We start from the raw sequence: 25,154 nt of genomic DNA, 5'->3' as shown, positions 1-25,154 counted from the left end.
GGCGCCTGTTGTTTGTATGGCAGGTGTACCTGGGAAAAAGGAGAGGAGGAAGAGGAAGAAAATGAAGAAGGAGACTTGAGGGAGCTGTGCAGATGCCGGAGTGACAACCCAAAGGGGCAGGCGTGCCGACAAGCTGCAAGGATTCTGCTTTCTGCCATGCCGCGCTGAGCCCAAAGTCAAGAGAGGCTCCAGGAGACCTCCCAGCGAGAAGAGGAGGAGGAGAGGAGTGGCGAGAGAGCCACAGAGCGTGAGTGTGTGAGAGACGGGAGAGAATGAGCACGCTGTGCACAGGAGGGGGCGGTGGAACAGAGCGGCTCTTCGTTACAAACCGCTGCCCTTGATTAAAAGCTGTTGAATGGGTTTTGACTGGTTGCATTAAGTCCTTTCAGTTTTTCACTGTCACGTTGTTTGTCAGCTTGTAATGTTATACGCCAGTGTAGAAATGGTCGGGACGTACCTGACCGTGATTGTACTTCGGTTCCATGGAGGATCCACCAGCTGGTCTCTGGCATTTTTGCAGCAATGCTCATCGACTGGCTACTAATGCCCAGAAGGAAGCACTGTTCAGAGACCAAGGGAGAACAACGTGGATCATTCTCCAACCTTCTAAATCTTTTAAAGCGTTCTTGGCTGCTACAGTCAGACTTTTGCCTCATACCTTGCCATATTTATACTTTTCACCCCACATCAGGCTGGCTTGCTCCACAAGGGAGAAGTTCTAGAGGAGATCTTAAACTCATTTGGAAAGATGGTCTAAACCCTTTTTTTTCTCCTCAGATTTCATGAGAGAGAAATCTCCTCAGATTTCATGGGCTAAAGTTTAAAGTCTGTATGTCCAAAGCATGTTGCATTTGTACTTATAATAGACCGAAGTAACTTTTTGAAATCATTTTTCTTACTCTGATGTTTGGAAGTTTTTATCATTTTGTTACTTAAATATTGTGAATGAAATTTTTAAAAATGTCATTTTAGTATTTCTTAAAGAGTGGGTATTTCTCGTTGTTGGAGGGCTTATAGTATGGAGGAGGGACCGCATCAAAGTCGAATACTGTGGTTTATAAATAGCGCTGAGCTGACACCACTAAAAGCTGAAGCCCTTTATCCCTGGAGGAGCTGCAGCTCTGGTGGTAGCTGTGAGGGTTTCTTAGGTGGTCCTGAGGCTGTGCCTCCACCTGACCCATCCTAGAAGTGCTGCCTGGAAGGATGAGATAACGGTTGTCAACTCTCCGTCTGCATTCGACTTTGTGCCTTTGGAGGTTGTATGGGCAGATTGCCTTACTGATGCATGTTAACAGTTTGCGTGTCCATGCAAACTGATGCCGTGAAACTCAATTTCACGCAGGACATTGAGTAACGAGGGCTGTTAATGGCTTTACACCCCTACAGCGGCACTCCTGTTTGCATCACCGAGCCAGATGCGCTCGGTGCTTCTGCCATCGCAGCCACCCAGTCTCCGATGGTGGCTTGTCTGAGCATTACCTGCAGCTCAGCGCTTTTACCTGAGAGCCTTCATCTGTTGCACGGCTGTCAGAGCAGCCGCGTCCTTCAGAGAAGCAATTAATTGCAGCAGCGTATTTGTGTTTGGAGTTTGGCTACTATACATTAAAGGGCAGCTCTCCCGTGCGGTGGGTTTTGGGGTAGCCAGCTGTACAGTGCGCCCTGACGTTTAGCACGGCAGGATTGTTTCAGGCAGGTGAGGGCTAATCTTTAACTGCTGCCACTTGGCAGCCCACTGTCTAGAATCTGCACGCCTTGGTGTTTGTGTCTCAGCGTAGGGGAAATACGGGCAGTTTATGAATTGACTGAATAGACCAAAGGGCTTTTATCTGGAAAGTAACAGGTTTGGAGCAGATGCCTGACAAGAAAATGCACGGCCTCGCTGGAGAAACAAGTACAGCAAGTTCAAGGCTTTAGAAGATGTGTTAATGAGTACGTGGGTAATGAGTGAAGTTCTGCTACCTCTGAAGCCAATGGAAAACATCCATTGACCTCATTGGGGCCAGGATGTTGCCCAAGGTCTTTGTTTAGCATTGAAGATAACCTCTGTGACCAAAAAAAGAAAAAAAAAGAAAAAAAAAAGAAAAAAAAAGAAAAAAAAAGAATGAAGGAGATAAAGAGAAGCTGACAAGGGTGGTAGACTCCAGATTTCTTCTGCTTTTTTCTCTATATCTGCTTGCAAACTTTTTGATGTCTGTGTAATTATGTTTTATTTCTACGTGTTACAGTATTTCAAATGTTCATTGTTTTTATAATAAAAAATAAAAACTTTTGCCCGAAGCCCAGCACTCACGAGCAGTGTTATTTAATTAGTTTGTATGTGTGTGCGCAAGAGCACCTGTTTTTGGATAAAACCATTTCATTTTCAAGCTTTTTCGACGTACTGTAAAGGTTTTTTAAGAGATTTCCTCCATCTGAACCCTTTTATGTTTAGGAAATCCTCATGACATTCTTCTGTTGTTGGGATAAAAGAATAATCAAGAGCTGTAACACTGACAAGTTGACTGTGGTGCTGATGACAAGCAGCAGCGAACTATATGACCCAGTTTTCCTGTCAGATTCATCAGTACCACTCTTACTGACATCAGCGGTATGAGGAGAGCTGTATTTTTCTTCTGGCTCCACTGTTTCACAGATGGGAAGTCATCACTGTAATACAGATGGGCTTGGGAATTTATACCAGCACCTTATCTAATACCACGTTCTAATGAGGGCAAAGAAAATACACTCCTACATCTAAATACTGTTGATCGTAGGCTTTCCTAAATAATTGCAGAGCTCTCTTCAGGGCAAATTTGATGGCAATGTACCATTTGTGTGACTCATCTGCTGTATCGGTACCGTGCTAATTAGGATGGGTATAGAATCATAGAATGGTTTGGGTTGGAAGGGACCTTAAAGATCATCTGGTTCCAACCCCCCTGCCATGGGCAGGGACACCTCCCACTAGACCAGGCTGCTCAAAGCCCCATCCAGCCTGGCCTTGAACACTTCCAGGGATGGGGCATCCACAGCTTCTCTGAGCAACCCGTTCCAGTGTCTCACCACCCTCAGAGTGAAATATTTCTTCCTAATATCTAATCTTTAGATTATCCCCTTCCAGTGTGAAGCCATTACCCCTTGTCCTATCGCTACATGCCCTTGTAAAAAGTCCCTCTCCAGCTTTCCTGTAGCCCCCTTTAGGTACTGGCAGGCTGCTATAAGGTTTCCCCGGAGCCTTCTCTTCTCCAGGCTGAACCACCCCATCTCTCTCAGCCTGTCTTCACAGCAGAGGTGCTCCAGCCCTCTGATCATCCTTGTGGCCTCCTCTGGACCTGCACCAACAGGCCATGTGCTTCTTATGTTGTGGCCTCCAGGGCTGGATGCAGTACTCCAGGTGGGATCTCACCAGAGCAGAGTAGAGGGGGAGAATCACCTCCCTCGCCCTGCTGGGTGTTGGGTACCGTTTGGTTGATGCGGCTGCAGTAGTGCCGGGACCCTTTCTGCGCCACATCCCCCAGCGCTGCTGCTGCTGCTGGGGCTGTCAGGGATGGGAAGGTCTGCTGAGGGTCTGGTTCCTCAGTCAAAGGACTGAGGTTAAAGAAAAACAACCCAACCAAAACACAAAGCCCTCAGCAGCTGCTGTTAACCTCCATTCTTTCACTTCCTAGTCCTGAGAGGCTGAAAAACCATTGCTCAGCTTAACAAATGGTCTTTGCAGATGGCCAGCACCTTTGAAAAGCAGACCTATGAGACCATTATGAAACTCCCCTTCCTTTCATCACTGCTTGTTCAGGCTACTCCCTGCTTTCCATGCTTCTAAGACATGTCTCCCCTTCTCTTCGGCGAGAATTAACCATTCTGCGCAAATCATCAGCCTGCTGTCCTGCTTCTGGCACCAGGAGTGTTAAACAAATGTGCTTGCCAGGCAAGGGGTGGAATCGCCATCCCTGGAGGTATTTAAAAGACGGGCAGACATGGTGCTCAGAGACATGGTTTAGTGGTGTTTTTGGCAGTGTTAGGTTGCTGGTTGGACTCGATAATCTTAAAGGTCCCTTCCAACCTAGACGATTCTATGATTCTATGATTGATATGCTCATCCTCCTAAGTCTCTGATCCTTACTAGCTGGAGATTAGTGCAAGTCCTCAGACAGGAGATTCAACATCCCTCCAACAGGTTGTAGCATTGCTTGTGCCATAGCTGAATGTTTTTATTCTCTGTATAACTTATCCCTTGGAAGGGTAAATCTGGAGTAGCCTGTCTTTGGCCATTCATCAACCCAGTGTGGTCTAATGGACAGGTCATGGGCCAGATCCAGCTGGCTCCCCCTGCCTTTTCCTTAAGCAACCTATTAATTGCTTGAGCGGCACATGCCTCGGGAACAGCCAAAAGCTCTCACTGCGCCCGCAGATGGTCCAGCGGATGGAAATCAAGCCTCTGGTGCAGCCACGGCATGGGAGGTGGGATGAAGTGTGGCTGGGAAAACATCTATGATCTGGTTAGGAGCAAGCAATTAATCGTTACAGCTGCAAATGATGAAGTACACCGCTTTAAGTTTCAACTTTCTCTTAAGCTCAGTCTGCTCTATTTTTGTAATGATGCTCTTTCTTGTGGGAAGCCTTTTGGAGGTGGAAGATTGGCTCTATCCCTAATAATAGGGCCATATCCCTAAGGGATGGGTCCCTGAGCATCTCAGGCATTAAGCTGTGGTTGATGCTGTAATTGATGAACTCCTGACCTACAAAGCTGTGTTTACTCCCAGGCAGCCTGCAACATGCAGACACAGAGGCTGAACCTTCGCTTCACGCTCCAACCATGGTGTAACGCCGTCAGGGTTAAGTGGGGCAACTGCAGAGAGGAATTTGGCCAGCTGTTCCATAATTATCTGTAACTGATCGTTGTCATCATCTATAATTATCAAGGCTCCACCCAATCTGCAGCTCAGTGGCACAGCTGACATACCTGCATGAGCCAAGTATCAGGTAGACATGCTAATTGCTTGGCAGAAAATAATTTATTTACTATGCTAACAACACGGGCCTCTCCATAGTACTGGAAATGCTCCGAGGGTAGCTGGCTCCTTGTGAGGAGAGTGGGCTTTTAAGTCATGGGCTACAAAGATCAGATGTAGGAAATCTTGTCGTCCTTCTGTGATCGTACTCAACCAGACCCAGGGGTTCTTTCAAGGCAAATTGAACTTTCTGGTATATGCCATCGCTGACATTCAGCTCCGCAAACGTTCTCATCTACAGAGGACGCGTCCTCCCGTACTGAAAGGATGAAAGTAATTACTGGGAAAAAAAAAGTGATTACTGAAAGTAATGCATTGGTCTCAGAAACAAACTCCCTGTGCCGCCTTGGGAAAAAGCCACTGCAACAGCAACTGGCCCTTGTACCATCCCATCAAGAGACTACTAGAAACTTGGTAAACTCGAGTTTACGTCAAACTTTGATTTCTGTATCCGTGTACTATTTCCCTTTGGTGGTGGTTCTGAGTACGGTAAGCTAAGTTACAGACACGCGTGATAAGTTAGTTAATCAAGCACTTCTGGCAGCACCAGCTGAAACCTTTGCTGACGTCCCAAGCTGCAAACCCCTTCAAAGAGCCAACGTGTAAAGAAATGACAATTACTAGAAGGCAACTCTTCCTTCTTCCCTGAGCAGGTAATGGTCAGGTCCTCAGGCTCCTCCTGTTCACCCTGCCAAGACTCATGGAGCGGCAAGTCCAGGCTGAGGGCTGGGAGGAGGAGACTGACAGAAAGTACAGGACATTTCCCGTTTCCAGCACCCATTTTTAGTCACGAGGAAGCACCGACATACCTGAATTTGCCATGTTAGATGGAGGAAAATGCTGTCTGTTATTTTTAGACATTTTTATAGCTCCTCAGCTGTATGAAAGCTGATATAAATGAATCATGGCTCTTTAAGTCCAGCAGATTTTGATTCTGTAAATGAATACAAGGATTTTTATTCAGTGTTTGATATTCAGAAGACCTGAGCATACAGCGAGTAACCCAGAAACACAGTCTTCTGCTAATACAAGTTTTACGTCATTCTGTCATAGCTGCTTGTCTAACCCTGACTTTCTGATCCATCTGTTACGAGTTAAAAGGTTTGGAACTGAGTTCAGTTGACCCTTGCTGGTAAAAGGTAATTCATATTGTTGACAGCAATCAGCTAGAACAAAAAGTACAGAAGCTTGGAACATTACATTAAGAATCCTAAAGTGATGTTGATTAATTCAATAAACAAAAGTAAAATCCAATAACCACAAAACTCATCGCGATACATTTTTATTACTTTCTTATCTCTTTTACAAGAAACCACTGAATCTCTGGATTAGCTTGTTTTCTTCTGGCAGAATCCATCTTGGAGAAAAAGGCTGGTAAAATTTGTTAATGCTGACTTCAGGATATGGAGGATTTCACTGTGTGAGTCACCAACAGGAAAGTTTCCCTCCTGACTAATTTATTTTAGGGTTTTTTTTCCCCTCATTGATATGTTAATGCTTCTGCTTTTACTCCCCTACATTCTTACCTTTTTTAAGGAAGCATAAAGCCAATCCACGCTCTCAGCCCAGATATTTTCCACATCTTCTGCCCCAGTTCTATTGATTTTTCTAAATGTTGTTGATGGGATCTGGTGTTAGATACTGCTGTATCTATGTAAAGGCATCAGTACATCAGTTTCTTTGGGATGTTGTAAAACCTTGCTCTTTTTTTTTTTTTATTTAAAATGATTGTTCAGTGTGGAAAATAACCAAGTGTGAGAAGCAAAGTCACACTTCCTCCTTTTTTTTTTTATCTTATCTTGCAGAGTAGCAGACACACAGATAAAGTTATAGAAAAAAAATTATAGAAGTAGCTTGTTACCGCCCTCACAGTCAAGAGCCTTCCGTTTGGGATGGAAGAGCTCCATGTCCTGCACTGCGCCTTTTATTCCCTGGCAAAGAGACCACTGGACAGGAGACTTGCTTGATGTTCCTATTACTTTCACTAGCCTTTGTGGTGTTGGTCAAATCAGTTCGTCTCACTGTGCCTCAGTTTCCCCAACCCCAAACAGGACAATATTTTCACTGTGAAGTGATACGAACTCTGCCCACGGAGGTTACGTACAATTACCAGCTCATGGTGTGTTCGTTTCCCCTCACACACACACAGAGCAAATGCTGAAGCAAGACAGCACCTCATAAGCACAGAATCACAGAATGGTGGGGGTTGGAAGGGACCTCTGGAGATCATCTAGTCCAACCCCCTGCCACAGCAGGGTCACCCAGAGCAGGTCGCACAGGAACGCGTCCAGGCGGGGCTGGAATGTCTCCAGAGATGGAGACTCCACCGCCTCTCTGGGCAGCCTGTGCCAGGGCTCTGCCACCCTCAAAGGAAAGAAGTTCCTCCTCATGTTTAGGTGGAACTTCCTATGCTCAATTTGTGCCTGTTACCTCTTGTCCTGTCACTGGGCACCACTGAAAAGAGCCTGGCCCCATCCTCCTGACACCCATCCTTTAAGTATTTATAAGCGTTGATAAGAAGCAACCTGGCAGTAGTTCAGTGCACGCAGAGGAGAAGTCACGATTACAGCGTGAGTCTAAACCAACAGCTTTTAGCCAAGGTTAGACTGAAGAATGGCACAAAAGGGAGAGACTCTGTAATTACAAAAATCAGCATAAACAGCCTTAAGTGCTGTATTGTTTTGACATCTTGCTGGGGTTGAACTTAATTTTTTGAAGAAGCTGAAGGAGAATGCAACCTGGCCTGTCTTTTACGTGATCCTAGCTGTTTTGCTGTCACATGTGTTATTATATTATTTTCAAAAATGATTATTCATAACTAATAATTTGTGTTTGATAAATCATTGCCATGACAGAAGTTCAAATCTCCTGTCTAGACATGGATTTTGAAAGACCTAACTAGTTGGGCTAATGAGGAACACTGTGACATCTAAACTCCTTCCCTCCCTACCTGCTGAGAGGGAAGGAGTTAAGTGTCACGCTGGTAAAGGAATTTGAATGTTCTTTTGCAGCTGCTTCTCGCTTGCAGATGAGTGTAGGGCTTTCTGCTTTTACTGTTGTGGAAGTGGAGGATTTGCTCCCACAATGTCAAGGTCTTTCTGCTATTTGTGAAGAAAAGTTTATCACCAGTACTCTCCGTCTCTCTGAGATTTTGCTCTTGGCTTGTCATGACTGTAAGCTGAGCCCTTCAGAATTTTTCATACATTTAGCCTCACAAATCCTCTCTGAACTAGCAAAAAAGGAGAGAATTAAGGCTCAGAGAGATGGAAGTGTCTTGCCTGAGGTCATCGGGGCTGCTTGTGGCATGGAAGAACCGGAATCATTCACAGAGGGTAGGGCTAAAATCATTAACCTATTCTCTCTTCCCCCAAGTACAGGAAACAATGCAATCATACCCAAAATACTCTTTTTAATCTTTCCTCTTTTTTTTTGAAGGGAGGAGAAAGTGGAGAGGTTTTTTTATGCCCACTCGATAGTTCCACATCAGCCTATCCTGCTGTGGAAAGCTGCTTTGTGATGTTAAATGACATTCATATTATTCTTCCCAGTATCTTTGTTGTCTGCAGGGTCTAACAAGCAGTGACGCTCAAGGGAACCGCATCAATTTTTATTCTGAGCCTGGCTGACAAAGATACGAGCACTCAATTAAGATTTCTTTCATCCCATGAAAATAGCCCTGAAGATCTGAGCCTGACATGAGAGCTGCCAGTGATACTAGTGAAGGCAGAGTGCCTGACTGCAAGATCTTAGTTGGAACACTAACCTCGCAAACCATTTGAATTGAGAATGGAATCTAGGTGTTTCCAAGTGGATGGCCTAACTCCAGCGAGAAGCTTCTGCTTTCCCTTCTGATTCACTCTGGTCCTGTGAATTCCTCTTTCACCCAGGGACTGACCAAAAGGAGGGAGAGCCGCTCTCAACTCGGCAGGAACAATGTAATCAATTCAGGCGTGCATGCTGCAGAAACAGTTGGCTCAAGCTTCCCAACGCGCCATCTGTGAGAAAACTGATTTTTTAAATGACTGATTACAACAAAATGCGCATTCCTTTTTTATGTATTTACATGCGTGTGTGTATATTGATTAAAATTAGTCCGGTTTTGCTACATTAAATCAGAGTGTTGATAATTAAGCATCTGTGCACAGGGCTCAGAACATTAGGAGCACTAAAGAAACAAACAATAGTTTATAATAGGATCGTTAGAGCAGTCTTAGCAGCACTTACAACATGTTTATTCAAAAATGAAATATGCCCTAAGGAAGAAAAACACCAATTATGGAACACAGGGGATTGGAAATAAAAAGGTCAGTTTTAAAGCCATTAAGTAAATAATTTCAAACATCTCAGCAACAGCTCATGTTTAAAAATAGACTAAGTAGCTAAAACAATAAAACGTGTTAATTGTAAGATCTGGAATATATCAAAAGGACAAGTACAATTACCTTCATTACCTTCTCATTGCTCAGAGTAAAAAAAACTCAGTATTAATACTGACATCTTGGTGTATATACACACAGCAAATATTTACAGTTCTGTGAGCATCGCAGATTGGCTGTACGGGGCCAAGAGGGAAATACTTGCAGCTGGGTTACAATAAACTGTGTGCCTGCCTACATCAACAGCTCAGGTCTGCAAAAACCCCTGGCTGCCCTTGCATCAGAGGAAGTTTATAGCTCCAGCTCCATACGGGAACAGGAGATCTGGTGCCCAAGTGGTGGGGCAACCTCCTACCACATACATGTATGAAGGCAGCACTTGGATTTATACATGTTCTTTCTAATTAACACATGTATCTCGCAGCACCTGCAATTTTCAGTGGGACTAATGAAGTATTATAATACTTGCAAACTTGGACTTTGAGTCACAAAAAAGTAAAGCAAAGCACCTCTTTGGACTCACCTCTTCTGTTTACCCTCTTATCACTTATCCTCTTATCACGTAACACACCATGCTAAAAATTTGACCCAAGGAATTAATGCAAAAGAATAGCAAAACTGTTTAGGCGATTAAGCCCTCTGCGGCACCGTCTGAATTTCAGCAAAAGCCACGCGATGTTAATAGTATCTCAAAGCAGGCCAATTCGGGCTCTGATAAGGAGACACCCACTCCGGTTTTTCTTGGAATAACACCACAGTTTTCCCCGCTGGATTCTGGCTGCCTGCTCGGAGATCGAGCGCCGGCTCTTCGCCCCGGCCAACCTCCACCCACGCTGCGTGGGGAGATCTCGGCCATGGGCCATGCAGAGCGGCACCGGCCCTGACGAGGCTGCGGCGGGAAGAAGTGGCTCGGCCCAACATGGCGGGCGCGGCGGGCCCCGGGCCTCGCCTCAGGTGAGCCCCGCCCCCGCCGCCGCAGGTGAACGACAGGGCTGCCGCGATTGGCCCGCGGCGCCGCCAATCGCCTGTTGCCGCGGCAACGCGTACGCCCTCCCGCGGGCACACACCCCCCCTCGCGCCCCCGCTGTCGGCGGCTGATTGGCCGGCGCGGCGGTGACGCGCGCGCGGGGGATTCACGGCCCTGAGGCGGAGGGGAAGTGACTGGTAGAGGGCGGGCGGCGGGCCTGCAGGCAGGAGGTCAGCGTTGCTGTTGCTGCCGCCGCCACCAGCATGACGTTCAAGCGGAGCCGGGACCGCTTCTACAGCACCCGCTGTTGCGGCTGCTGCCATGTGCGGACCGGCACCATTATCCTGGGCACCTGGTACATGGTGAGAGACCGGCGCGGGGGGCGGCCGGCGCCGCTGAGGGGGCGGTGATTGGGGGGTGGGGGGCGGAGGGGGTGCGCAGCGCGCATGCGCGGCAGGTTCGGCCGTTGCCCGGGCGGGGGGTTCGGAGTGAGCAGTGCGCATGCGCCGCCCCTGGGCCCGGGCCGGGGGTGTGTGTTCTGTGACTATTCCCTTCCTTGAATTGGAGGGGTGGGCATTCTTAAACGTTTCAAACAGTACTGGACGTGTGTCTTTGGAGATGCTATCTCTCGTGGGGGACTGGAATTTGGGGTGTGTTGAGAATAGAATGGCAGGACGCGGTTCCCCTGAGTACCTCTGAGAGGAAGGTGGAGGTCTTCAAAGCGAGCACGGCTTCTGCTTGTTGAAGAGCTTGGTGGGAAGTGAAGTACCTGGTCATTCGGTACTTCTCAACACCGTGGTTGGGGAGCAATAGAAACAGGTTTATTTTCCAAAATACTTCTTGTTTTCAAGACCGGTGGGTGCTTTTTCTCCGAAAAAGAGTTTAGTGGTGAAGCTGAAACATTACAGATAGTTTTGAAATAAAGTAGAAATGTGAAAACAGCATCAGCAAGTTAAGGCCTGGATCCTTAACTTCCCTTAATTCCCTTAAAGGGGAACTGAGTTCTACTTTATTTAAGTCATTTCCTCATCTTTCCTTCCCCTTACCCTCATGGGCAGTAAAAATGTGAGGATAGTTTAAAAATGTTGCATCATAGCTTGTCTGTTCTCCTGAAGCTGTAACCAAAGCCTGTGTTCTTACCCTTCCCCAGATCGTAAAAATAGAGAATGCTAAATTTTTATGCCTTGATGTGAAGGAGCCATGGACAGAAACTGCTTTTACAGGCATGGGGATTAAGTTTGGAGAGTTTATGGTTTACCTTCAGCAAGTACAGGGAGATCTTGATCTTTTTTCATCTCAGTCCTTCCATGGACAAAAAAAAAAGTACAGAGAAAGAATAAAGTGTCAGGAGAGAGGAATGGAAGAGAAAGCAAGGTAGGGGAGTAGGAATTGTAAGAAAACTCTAGGAAAGGGATATTTTATTATTTTTCAAAAAGAAATTGAAAAAAATAATGTCTTGGTGTTAAGTTCTACTGTTAGTTCTACGTGTCAAATAGAAAAGTAAGGTCTGTTGCAGTAATGAACATCAGACTTGTTCTGGAAACCTGCAAAACTTCCAGAAGTTTTACCCCATACTAATAGAACGTGCTTCTGGTACCCCAAGTGAAAGCATAAATTGTTAACAGTAAGGAAATGCTCATCCTTGTTATGGAACAAACACACCTTACTGCCTTCCCCACTTTCGTTTCCTGCTCACGGGAGTATCTAGAAACCCAGGAACTTGTCAGGGACGTGCTTTCCCTGGCCACAGACCCAGTAGTGCTTCCAGCGTCTACCTCTCTTGCTGTGCTTCCGTTTCGTCTTGTTGCCTGGATGTATCACCTCCTCCTCCTGTCTGAATCTTTGCAAATAGTAGTGCTTGTGGCTGGTGAAGAGTATGCTGGTCATTGATGAGGCTGATGGCTTCAGAGGCGGAGTGGTGTCTAAGGCAAAGTGTTCCTTTGGTCTCATGTAACTGCTACAGATTCAGTGGCTGGAGGCGTCCAGAGGGAAAAATATAGATGAGCTCAGGGTAGTAGGGTGCATGCAAAGTACTTCATCGCTGTGGTTTTCTATAAACTGTATCAAACACTGCTAAATTATGCATTGAGAGTTTTTACCCATTTCTTCCCAGCTGTCAGGTGGGAAAAGGTGATAACTCTTTTAAGTCTGACAACTGTTACCTGTTTGAGCTGAAATAAAGTCTTACCATGAAGTCTTAGGTGGTCTTGCCTAATGCTTTAAATCAGAATTCAACTATAATTCATACCTTTTGAAGGCAAAGTACAATTTGGACAGTGAAAATTGAACTTATCTTTCTGCTGACAAATTTTAAAAAAATAAAACAAATGGCCTAGGGTATGTCATGTTGTTTAGACATGTTAATTAATGCACCATTTAAGGATATCACTAACTTCAGTCTTTCAGACACTAGCTTGTGATAAGTATTTCAAAATCAATTTAATAATCTGTGCTTGTAAGTTACCGTGGGACAAACAGTAATAACTTTTTGCGTGGGTGAGTTTTCTTGTTTGGTTCATTTAGTTTCGCGTGGCTTTTTTTGCGAGGGAGGTAGATTTTTGGTGGGGGGAGAAGGCTTAGTTCAACAATAACTTTGTGTTACTGAAAATCTTGGTCAGCCTGTATTTACTGGATGCACCGTGTTCTCGTGCTGTGCAGCCCTGAAGGAATTTGATACCAAACATAAAATGGAGTCTCGTAGCAATCTACTCCAGATGTTTTAGTAAGATAAGAGTTTTGGCTATTTAATACATGTGCGTTATTCTTATGTAACCATTTATTTAGGCATTTTCCTATTCCTTGCTTATTTGTACACTCTTAAAAGCTTGCATCTAATTAACTGATCTCACTAAAACAGTTATATCACTGTCCTTGTGTACTCGTGTGAGTCTAGAGAGAACAGGGACGTTATCTTCTAAAATGTCTGCTATGCTCAAACTGTATCTTTTAAGCATGCTTCGGTCCCTACACTGATGCTGTTTCTGATAAGTAGATAAAACTGTATTTGCAAAAAGATGAGTTAAGAGCATTTCTAGCGGACTCGTTCTTGAGTTCCAGTACTAATATAGTTTGCTTTACTCTGCAACACACCCACTACTGTTCTGTGTAGGAAGGAAAAAAGAAACCTCCTATTCCCAGCTCCATAGCTGCAAACGTGTGGCTTTGAAGTTTGTTTCTTCCTGTAGACTTTCATATTAGGTACAGCGCTTTCCAGAAACCGGAAGCGGGAACACTGCCCTGGCAAAAATCAGATCAGAGTTCAATAAACAGGCTAAAAGTAATAGCATTGTTTTGGAGGGAGTGGTTGTTTCGTTCTGGCAGCAAACTTCAGCAACGGAGTCAAAATGATGCAATTGCTACTGGTTAGCAGGAGGGCCAGGGTGATCTCTGCAGGCGTTTGTTCACTGAACAAGGCTTCCTGAAACAAAGGAATGTAACTGGTCTCAATCTAATCTTGACAGTGCTAGAAGCTCTGAAATGCCCTGTTTAAAATTATTATTTTTCGGGGTTTATTATTTCAGTATAATAAAAAAACCAAAACAAACCCCCCATCTTGGTTTGTTTCTTCAGGACCATGTTGAAGGAAAAAATACTGGAAAAGTGAGAGGAAGATGAGAAAGTGGAGTAGTGCAAGGCAACTTCCCTCTTCTTTCCCACTCATAAGAGGAAATAAGCAACTGAGAAGTAGGAATACTAATTTATGTCCAAGACTTTTAGTCACCCAGGGTGCTTGGGGAAACCTAGACTTCATGTTCAGGCCTCCAGAGAGATGAAGCAATTACATGATTAGGCATTAAATGTATACCATGGAGATAAAACTCACTAATTAAAAAGCTAATGCCTTTCATAGTCCCACGGTCTTTTGAGTTCTGATCATATGGGGAGCTAATATTTCTGTTACCGGTTTGTAATAAATGCAGACTTTCTACTTGAATACAAGCTATTGGATTTTTAAATTTTGATATAAGATATACTGAACTTCCACTAAGCTCAGTTTTCCCAATTTTAAAAGTAAAATACACTTCTTAAACTACTACAAAATTAAACTAAGTTTTTCATCTTAGTGGAACCATCTTTTGAGTAAGAATTTGAACTGGCATTTCGTACTTGTTTTATATTAATTTTTGACTTCCTAAGAGAAAGGACTAGGATGGGGACTGCTGGGATTTCTGAGGTGTTACCTCAGAACAGCGTACCATCCGTTGAGCGCTGGCTTGTCAGTGTTGGTGGGGGTATTTTTGGGGTTGGTGGTTTTAATCCTCAGATTACACTGAGACTTACTTGTGCTATATTTTTTCTGACTCCTTCTCCATGTAGGCCATTTGTGAACATATATTTTATTTGCAGTGAGTATATTCTGTTAAGCTCTGACAATGCCTTGCAATCCAGGCCATTGTCCTGCTGCCAGTCACATTGACTATCAAGTTGAAACAAGCCTTGTGGTCTTGCTGTTATTAAGCTTTTGTGAAAGACGAGTGGTAGTAGTTAGAGTACAAGCTCTGGCTTTGTGCTTGGAGGGACTCCTAATTTGGAGTTACTGGTAACTCGTAATTGAAATCCATACGTTGAATATGATGGATTGCTCAGTGCTGTGATACAAATAGCAGTAATGGAGTACTGGAAGCCCTGGGGTGTTAATTGACAGAGATTTGGGTTTGTTCTTGGTTGTTTTGTTGTTTTTTTTTAAGTTAGTATTTTTATTGTCTAGCTGACCCTAATAGATTGGATTTTGAATGTCTTTTTAATTTCCTATTTTCCTTGTATGCCATTTCAGATTGAGAAAATAAAGCTTTAATACTTCAAACTGCATTCAGTAACTAGCGAAATTACTAAGGACTTTTGTGTGCTAAATTAGGACCATGGATAGTATGAACATAAAGTGACAGATGTAGGATCACAGTCTTGCAATTCCAAGGCATTCAAATTCCTCAGTATTCTATATTAATTCAAGCGCTGCTTGCTCTTTATCTTGAAGCAGATAGCCTATCATGGTAGTTAAACTCAGTGTTGAAGTAATATTGTCTTGAGTCCTGAACTTTATCATTATTTAAGTTAAAATGGTGACTGTGTATAAACAATAAATGATTCAGCTATAATTGAACATGTCTATCTGTCTTTTGTGAAGTAGAAATCAATGTTTCAACTGCCAGAGATCTGAACCTTGACATAAGCTTTTTAGAACAAGTATAGAGCAGGAAGTTATTTTCCAAAGTACACGCTGAAACGCCTGGTTCAGTCACACAGAGGAGGAAATAGGCTTGAAAATACATTGAAAGCAGAAAGCCAGAGTAGAGAAGGACCAAACGGGAGTGGTGAGAGAATACAGTATTCTATACGTTTGAACAATGGTGAAGCAAAATAAAAGACTTAAGACAAGTGGCAGATGAGCAACTTGACAGTTTGCCCTGTGGGAAGTCCTTGCAAGGAGGAAAATATGCTCATTTCAAGGCTGAAAATACTGGTGGCTAAACTTAGTTCTTTACTGCCAGCTGTACTAGTTATTATATTTTACGTTCCAAGGCATGAAATGGGGGATGCAAGTGTCTGAAAGTAGGTGGAATTTCTAATAAGTTTGTATAATAGATGATCGCATGATAGCATTTCTACAAAACGATCAGCTTGGAGTTCACTAAAGGGTTCCATTTAGTAGAAAGTATAAGCAAGCTTATCACCATGATATCTCTAAACCCTAGGGAAAAAAAAAAAAGAACCCAACAAAACCCTTTATAAAAAAGAAGGCTTGTAGGAACTGTGAGTCTTAAAAGTTAAAACTCCTTTTAAATGTTCAAAAGCTTTTTTCCTTACTGAAAACATCAGTGATTGTGCGTAGACTTGCCACTATTCTATCATTGACCCCTGGAACCAGGCCAATAAAAGAAGAAATATCTGGTGGATATTCTTAAGTTGTGAGAAACTGCAAACCAGTCTGTTTTTTTTCTTTTGAGGCTAATTGTAAAAGATCCTGCTGGTGCTGGTGACCGTACTGAATACTGATTGGAAAAGGACTGCAGCTTGAAAATACCATCATGGCTCTTTTTTTTTTTTTATGCAGCCTTTTTCTTTGGCCCGTCTCTCCAGATATTAGTAATAGGAACTATGCCCTTGTAAATCTTGAGTAGGTTATAAATGCTGTGAAGGCAATTTTGCAGAGGCTTAAACTACTTTTTACTCTTTGAGCTCTTACTGAAAGCATTTCTGGTATGTACCAAAATGGGGAAACAGAAGTAGTCTTCAGTGGCAGGGTAAGTGAGGAGGAGGACCGGTAAGCACATAGCCAATGCTGAATGCTTACAAAATTTTGGGGCTCAATCTTCGTGTGAGATTTCTTTACACCTGTGTCTGTGTAACCTTTCTGATAAGGACTGATGAGGTTTTAATAAATGCTCTAGGAAGGGGAGGGAGCCAGTTTCTCCCCTGCTTGTATTAAAACTGTAACATGGGAGAAACCAAGCAGCAAGCTCCATTTGAGGATTAGAGCTGTAATGGAAGTTTCCCTCATACTCAGTATTTACTGTGTGATGCTTATGCATCCCCTTCTATTGCTTCCCTCCCAGCACTATTTGAAAGAGTAGGGTGCAGTACCTTATTTGTGCATTAAATTAATTCTGTCTTTAAATTTGTTGTAGAAAGCAGAAACTCTTTCCAAATGTTCCTCATTGTCTCTGTTGTCGTACCTTTTCCTTCCTGGCCTCTCTTAACTGTTTCCAGTTTTCCAGCTCACGAATCTGTGCATTCATCATGCAGCATTGGTTTCATTACGTCATTTGAATCCTTACAAACCCTATTCATCCTCTTGATTTGCAAAGTTATTTAGTGGTTATTCGTTAAAACTAGCAAGTGCCCAGTGCTCTCCTGGTTTGGTGGGGTTTTTTTTTGTAGTGGTTTAACTAAATCAACTTGAAATTTAATCATAACTTGGGTTCTTTTTTCCTTTACTTCCACATACAGTCAAAGCAAAGTTTATATCTAACTGAAATAAAAGATTTATTAGTGTGTCCTTAAAAAGATCATAGCTGTTGCAGTATAAATAATCTTTAGGTAACTGTGATCTTTCTCAGGTGGTGAACTTGCTGATGGGCATCTTGCTGACAGTAGAAGTGACTCATCCAAATATAGTGCCAACTGTTGATATCCAGTATGAAGTCATCGGAAATTACTATGCTTCTGAGAGAATGGCTGGTAGGTGCTTAACTCTGCTGTTTGATTAGAAAATAAAACATGTAGTGTCATGGTGCATTTGCCTTACACTAGTGTGCAATATATGCATACAGCTTTTAAATAGGGTTATCTTGTTTTCTGAATTTCCCTTTATTTATTCTGGGATTGAGGTCTTCTACAAGACCTTTATTTAGAAGAATAAAAAAACCTTATGAAATAAAAATAATATTCCATATATTTTTCCTAAGCATCTTAAATTATAAGATTTCTAAAGATTTCTTGGCCTTCTAGTGCTTTGAGTGTTTAAGTATTCATGGAACATCTCTAATTCACTTTCTCCATAAACATTTACTCTCTTTGCCGTGTCATTAAAACAAAAAGCAGAAAACTATTTTTAAAGGTGGGGTTTTTTTTGAGTTTTTGGTGATCCTCATAGATTTAAGGAAAGAGCTTACGGCTGTTGTAGGAGTTTACTAAGAGGAAAACCATGCCATTTTTCTAAGAACAGTGGAAGAACTGGGATGCCAAGTACTTGAGTGAAACCAAAGTATTTATCTGAAATCTGACGTGCAGAAGAAACAGAAGAAAGCAGCATAAGCAGAATGAAACCTACTTGCACTCTTATTATATATGAAGTGTATGATGTGTAGAAGTGTAATCAGTGTCAAACTTTTGTCTGTAATGATGAAGTTTCTTAACTGTAGTATGACATGTAAACTTGTGTGCATTATTTGGGTTTTTTTTGTTTTTAAACGTGCAGAAATATGTTGAGTGTGGCACTTATAATGTGTCTCGTCTAAGTCTGTTGTATTACACTAAAATTTAGGGAGGATCACATCCAGTCTGGAGGGAAGATAAATAGTACAGCACAAATCTGGATTTTGAGAGTTCTGGTTTACCCTCTTTGTATTAGTTATTCATGACTTGAGTTGAGGATCTGTCAGTTCTGACCTATGACTGTAACTCGTGCTTGTTAGGAATGAAATGAGAGAGGGAACAAGGACCAAATACTTCATAAAGCTAGGATATTAAGTAAAATTACAGCAGATAACCTGTAAAATGTCATATGTTTTGTAGCAAATGTTGGTGTACTTAGTAGCCTTAAGCTTATGACTGAGATGCATCTTTCGCCACTCTTTAGTGGCTTAGATGGCTATCTCATGCTTTTGACTTAGAGATTCTTGTTGGAATACAGGCTAGAGAGTTTTGTGTGCATGAACAGATAACTACGATTTTGATTGTGCATGTGCATATTGTGAGTAACAAATCCTCAGAAGGAAACCAGGTGTGTTAGTTATTGCCAAGTACTTAGGACTCTCTGATCAACACAATGCATTTCAGACACAGGAGGGCCTCCTTCTTGATGCCATCTGTGTACCTAGATATTATTATCGTGTTCTGAATTGGGTAAATGCTTCTACAGTGTATCTTTTCAAATCAGTTGCAGACTAGGAAGTTAAGATTCTCGGATCATCCGTTTCAAGCACAGGAACCACAATAGTTTGGCTTCAGTTTTGCTAGAAACATTAGCTTACCACTTCTATAGACTCTCAAGCTCATTTCTCTCTCTGTGTTTAAAAATGTAAACTGCTTGCTGCAGGAGAAGGAGTATAATCGTAACTCCTGGAAAGCAGCTGTGCTTCTGTCATCAGTAACTGTGATGCACAAGGAGAATCTTTTGTCTTTCAGTTTCCATGAGTGTCTTGGATTCTGCTGCCGTTTGGCTTCTGTTCAACTGCCTTTTCTTGTAAATAAGGGGACACCTTCCACCCAGTGATTTCCTGTTTTCCGTAGTGTTACCGAAGGAGCAGTGCGGCTCTCACTGCCAGTGACTGAATTGCATCATCAAACCATTTTAAAGTGTAAAGGCTGATACTGTGCGGGCTTCACTTAAAATTCTTTCCACTTGTAAAGTTAATCACCCACATACTCTTAGCACTGACATGTATTGCAAATCAGCATCATTATGTTGCATTACTATCAAACTATGTCAGGCTTCTAATTGGTATGTCTGAGCTTTATTCAGGCCTTTTGATTAAGGCAGAGGGATTTTTCCAAACGCCTGCTGATTTTTTTGAACCAAATCTTTTCCTATTAGGAGAGGTCTGAGTTACTCAATTCTGCTGCTGCAGGGAAGAAACAGTTGCGTGAGGACAGATCACAGTAATGGATAGAGCTTGTGTACCTGTCAGCTGCAGTGTGACAACTTCAGGAAATGACTGATTCTTATTGTTTTTCTTTTGATGCAGAAAATGCCTGCGTTCTATTTGCTATCTCCCTCCTCATGTTCACAATCAGTGCAATGATGGTGTACGGTGCAATCGCTGTAAGTATATTTATAGTACCTGATTTTAAACTTGCTACTTGAATTTTTAACGAAATACCTTACAGGCTGCTGCCTTTTTTTTTTTTTTTTTTTTCCTTCTCCTTTTTAGCATCGTGTAGGCTGGCTGATCCCATTTTTCTGTTACCAGCTCTTTGACTTTGTGCTCAGTTGTCTGGTTGCCATCAGTTCTCTAACCTACTTGCCCAGAATCAAGGATTACCTGGATCAGTTGGTAAGTGTTCAGCTCAAGTTGGTATTTTACATTTGAAATTAAACTTTGGCTTAATTGTGTAAGTGACTGAGCTATAGTTCCCTTCCTGTGCATACGAAAGAGGAATTCAGGCTGCAGCAGCCGTAGGGAGTGACTGCTGGGGTGGTTATGAGAATGAGAGCTCATCAGAGGTGGAAGGGCCAAAAGTGTCATTGCTCCCAAAAAGGAAAGCCAGGGAGAGTGAAGAAAGAATTGTGATGGGAGTTGTTGATCCAAACTGTCTCTGCTACGTTTGCACTTGAAACAAAGACGTTCCTAACCTTTAAGCGATGTAGTTCTGTGGCAGGTTTGCTACTGCAGGTGAAAAATGTGTTGACCCTTATTTGGTGGTGGAGGGGAGAAAGCATGTAGGAAAGGATTGATACGATGTGGGGCCCTACAGCATTATGGGATGAAATCTGAGATTCGGAGTCTTCTTTTTATGTTCTGTATGGGTTTTCTCATTTTGCAACAATACCTTCTAAGGAAACTGTAAATGGAGTTGTCATTAACACTGCTTGTGTTTTAACTGTGAAAAGACTCAATGGACAAAATGCACTGTCGGTTAACGACACAGGCTCTCTCTGGCTGGTGTTTAGATCTGTTCAAGTAGATGTTAAAAAAATCCTTTTAAAACACATAAACAAAACCAAATTGGATCGGTGTTGGAGAGAGGCTTTGTTACTGTGGGAAGGGGAAGAGGAGTCAGAAGTTTGCAGAAGCTCTTTGTTTTGACTCTTCTAATTTGGGGGACAACTTTTTTCCTTTTTACTCTGCACGTGTATGTTACTGGTTGGACAGACAGGAGGTAATTCATATGAAGTCATGAAAGAGCCATCAAGTAGAGGATCACGAGTACAAATGCTGTGCTGCAGCTGTTAAAAAGGAAATTTAATGGATAACTGTATTAGCGTGTGATTGAGGAAGTGACTAGGGACATAGGGAGTACAAGGCTTCTGTATCTGTATCCCTCTTCTGTAGTGACCTGTTCTTGCAGGAGAGAGGCAGGATAAATACTGTGCTTTGTGGGAGGACAAAGAAGAAACTAGAGAGAAACGGAACTTCTTGTTGTTTCTGGGGGAGTAGTTTAAGCGAGAGTTTGTTTCATTTGGTGTGAAGTTTGGATGTCCTTCTGTCATATTTGTGACTGTGCAGAGTTCATGCTTATCTCCTCCCTTTCTCTCCCTTCCCTATTTTTATTAACCAGCCGGATTTCCCTTACAAAGATGATCTCCTTGCCTTGGACTCCAGCTGTCTCTTGTTTATTGTTCTGGTGTTCTTTGCTTTATTTATCATTTTGAAGGTAAGTTAAAGCTTAAGCATATGTCTGTTTCATGAGTTACTATATTAAGGTGCTATCAATCTGAGTTAAATCTCAATGCTGAATTAAGAACTCGGCTGACTTTTTAATGCTGAGTTAAAAACTTCTTTGAGTAGAATTGTTAGGATGTTCAATTACAGTATGATTTAAGTCTTACATTTTGTGTACTGGTGTCTTCAACTAATTTGTTTGTATGCAGTGGGGCATGTTTATGCAGCTCTGCCCTTCCCGAGTAGGAAGTAGGAATGCACAAAGCTTTCAAATAACCATCTTTTTGCATATTTGGAGATCAACTTAATATTTGTAATTAAGCTTGTAGTGAAACAATATTGAGTTGCTGCATACAAATTTTCCAAACAGAACTTCTAAAAATCTCTCGCTGTGCCTAACAAACCAGGGTGCATGTTTTGGAAGGAAGATGATGGAAGGAGGAAATGCATAGGTTAATTCAGAGCTGCATCCTTCTTCCTACTGAAGGGTGGTATTACCAGTTATTTTCTTTTTGAAGATCTAAACAGAGGGGCATTCATTTGAATTACAAAAACTTGTGCAGACAAAGCATATTAGAGAAATGAGTTGATAACATACATTGGCCACGACAGTATTACTTTATTGCATTCAGGTTGAATTTAAGAAAAAAAACTGAAGTAATGAAAAAGTATTTTACTCATTTTCTATGCTTTCCCCAGGAGGAATGTCTGACTGTGGGGAGTGGAAGTCTGATACAGTAGATGATATTTTTGTATTGATTGGGAAATTTGGTATCTTGTGTATACCACGTGCTAACTTGCCCATGAGAAATTCAGAGGGAAGAATGTTATACAGATTGATAATAAAAAAATCTAATCCTCATCAGAGCATGACAATATGACTTTCTACAGCAGTTAATGTTGACTCGAAGTCCAGGCTATTTTGTTTACCATTCTCTTCTTGCCGTCCCGGTTCCGTGTTTGTGCCCTCTCCTTCGCACTGGGAGTTGCACAAATAGTAATGCTAACTCAGGGATGAGTGCGATTGTGCCGTTGGCCTCTCCTTCTCCTCTTCTTCCTGGCAAGTCTGGACTGAGATGCATAGAAGCATAAGCCAGTCGGGGATTAATGGGATTAGAACTGCTGAGGCAGAGATAAGAGAGAGAAGTTGAATGGATCTGTGAATTCTTTCGCTAAAACCTGTGTGGTTCATCCTCTCTGAGTCACTATGGTAGCAAAGCTACATGGGGAACAACATAGGTGTGTGGCTGAATCTGGGAGATAGCAACCATTCCTCAGATATGTATCGACTAAGTTGGTTTATGCTCCGTCTTGTCATATGAATGTAATCCAGTGTCTCATTTCTGAATCAGCTAACGCATATGAGATCTTTAAAATGAGAAATCTCTCTTCTTTCAGGCATATCTAATTAACTGTGTATGGAACTGCTATAAATATATCACCAACAGAAATTTGCCAGAGATAGCTGTGTACCCTGCTTTTGAAGCTCCTCCACAGGTAAAACCTCTTTTTGAGATGAAAGGAACCAGTATCGTTTGATTTTCAAGCAGAAAACCACCATACCCATATGTGTTCACAAGCCTTGTCCAGCTTTCTAAACACTGGGCAGATTAAAAAAGTTAAAGCAGCTAATGTTGCGGTGGATTATTTCTTAGTTACGTTCTTATAAGTGCATAAAATAGGAGGTTTTGTAGAGAAAAGTCTTTGAGTGTTTTTCTTGTAGTAGAGTGAAGCTTTCTGGTTGCGCCAGTCAAAACCTTCCTTGCTGCTTTGCAAAACCAAGAGACGGTGGGGTGGAGTGAATGACCTGGGGTTAGGTTCAGCAGTGCAGCAAACTACTGTCGCACCTTCTTTCACTTCCTCACTAGCTGTCTAGAAACAGCAGTAAGTTCTTCTTAGAAACATTTGCCTGCAACAGAGGATTAAGTTGCGTGTATGGCTTTATTCTGTTTCGTTTTGCGTTTTTTTTTTTTTCTAAACCTTCTGCATTAATCTCTTCAAAATGTCTTCTTTTTAGTATGTTCTGCCCACCTATGAAATGGCAGTGAAGATGCCTGAGAAGGAACCTCCACCTCCTTACATACCTGCCTGAAGCAATTTTTATGTTAATTAACATCTGTACCAGCTTCCTGGGGGTTTTGTCTTTTAATCTTGCAAAACTGCTTAAGTAATAGAAATATTCAGGGCTTTAGGAGTAAACTGTTCTGTTTAAAATACGTTTGATATAAACTTACTAAGCAAAACACATCTGGGAGTGATTTTGTTTGCTTTAATTTTTGTTCTCCTTAATGCTCTTAAACATTTTATCGCCTTGGGGCCTTACACTGCAAGAACTTATGCATGTGACTAACTTGTGGCTTTTAATAATTCCAACTGAGCCAACCTATGATTGAAGTTAGCTACAATTATAAGCATCTGCAGGATCGTGCCCTTAATTTATATTAATTTTTTTGTAAAGTAGTTCATAAAGACAATCTGATCGTGCAGCAAAATGACAGTTTGCCTTTATCCATTTTTTGGAGAGGGAGGGGGTTTGAATGTGGTATATACGTGACTTTTTTACTTTGCACTTTTCTCATATGTTATCTTACCTTTATTGTGGTTTTTTTTTTTTTTTGGTTATCCTATGTCTTGAAACATAGTATTTTTCCGGAAGAAGCGAGGGTGGCACAGGATCTGTATTACAATGTGCTGTGAATGCAAGAAAAATAAATAGAAATGTGGAAGATGGTTGCATGCTTCTAATCTTATACGTATTTTCCTCTTTGTGATAAATGATACTTAAATAAATCTTTTACGAAATGTTTACCTGTAGCCTTGGTTCGTCTGTTTGTTGGGGTTTTTTCAGCGTACTGCATGTAGTTTCGCATACATGCAGCGTAGCGAACTCTGGTTTCTTACAAGTTGTTTAATGGTTCATCAGTGTTCTTCAGCGAAAGGCCTCCCGTGGGCGGAGACCATGGATTCCCTTTAATGTATAAGCTTGTATTGCAGCCTTCGCAGTTCTGCTTGTCTGGTTGCTACTTACGCATAAACTGGGAAAAGGGAATTGTGCTGGAAGCTTCTAGTCCTGGGGGCAAATTTGCCGTCTGATGAGCTCAGGCGTTAAGGGCAGGACAGACACCCAGTAGACTGCAACATTATTGACACTGGAAAACGTCCAAAGTTGTTGGACGCATGCCATAACTTCAGAAATGTTCTTCTTGAAAAAAAAAAATAATAAAAACCAACCAAACAACAAAAGAAACTACTACAGACAACAACTTCCTCCTGTTCCTCCTCTGTAGTAAGAGGTACAAGATAATTTAATGATCTGCTAATATATCTAAAGAAAAAATGGCTTTCTACTTTGGAAGATAAAAGGGGTCTGGCATTAAACTCTGGGGGAAAAGGATTCAAGTTGCTACAGCGTACGGGTTGTCGGTTAGAATCATAAAATTGCCTAGGTTGGAAGGGACCTTTCAGATCATCAAGTCCAACCATCAACCTAACTCTGACAAAAACCATCACTAAAGCACTGTGTCTACCCGTCTGTTCAAGTACGTACCTTCTTCCTGACCCCTGACGTGTTTAAAAATGCCTGCTGTCGTTACCACCCTATCAGTAGTAGTTCCTTAGTTTTCTCTGTACCAAAGATCGCATCTGCGAGGGCACCATAAACTGCAGTGGTGCAAGAACACCTTGTGCCACTGTTCTGGCAGCGCCCTGCCCTTCCAAGTCACCCTGTGCACCCAGGTGTCTCAGCAGCTCCCAGGTTTTGAGGAACTGCATTGGACCT

General features: G+C 42.3%; 2 protein-coding genes and 1 long non-coding RNA gene across 3 annotated transcripts in view; 2 read left to right on the top strand and 1 right to left on the bottom strand.

Annotated features, from left to right (window-relative positions):
- The window catches only part of LOC134513590 (protein LYRIC-like), a 34,040-nt gene extending 31,780 nt beyond the window's left edge, over positions 1–2,260 (top strand). Inside the window, exon 11 of the mRNA XM_063330537.1 lies at positions 24–2,260. Coding sequence (XP_063186607.1) covers positions 24–79 — 56 coding nt within the window. The 3' untranslated portion in view covers positions 80–2,260. The remainder of the gene's footprint in view (positions 1–23) is intronic.
- A 2,757-nt stretch (positions 2,261–5,017) lies between these two features.
- On the bottom strand, positions 5,018–7,884 carry LOC134513589 (uncharacterized). Its single transcript, XR_010070467.1, has 3 exons — positions 6,515–7,884; positions 5,798–5,922; positions 5,018–5,268 (listed from the first exon to the last, which is right to left on the bottom strand). It is a non-coding gene; the product is annotated as an uncharacterized LOC134513589 (long non-coding RNA).
- Positions 7,885–10,485: 2,601 nt separating this feature from the next.
- LAPTM4A (lysosomal protein transmembrane 4 alpha) lies at positions 10,486–24,184 on the top strand. Its single transcript, XM_063330536.1, has 7 exons — positions 10,486–10,693; positions 17,390–17,510; positions 19,739–19,815; positions 19,925–20,047; positions 21,273–21,368; positions 22,775–22,873; positions 23,394–24,184. The coding sequence occupies exons 1-7, from the start codon at positions 10,595–10,597 to the stop codon at positions 23,466–23,468; spliced, it is 690 nt and encodes a 229-aa protein (XP_063186606.1). The 5' UTR covers positions 10,486–10,594; the 3' UTR covers positions 23,469–24,184.
- The last annotated feature ends 970 nt before the right edge of the window (positions 24,185–25,154 follow it).

The sequence above is a fragment of the Chroicocephalus ridibundus genome, chromosome 3, assembly GCF_963924245.1.
Source record: "Chroicocephalus ridibundus chromosome 3, bChrRid1.1, whole genome shotgun sequence".
Lineage (NCBI taxonomy): Eukaryota > Metazoa > Chordata > Aves > Charadriiformes > Laridae > Chroicocephalus > Chroicocephalus ridibundus.
The sequence above is the reverse complement of the archived record's forward strand: the minus strand, read 5'-3'. Positions and strand labels throughout refer to the sequence as shown.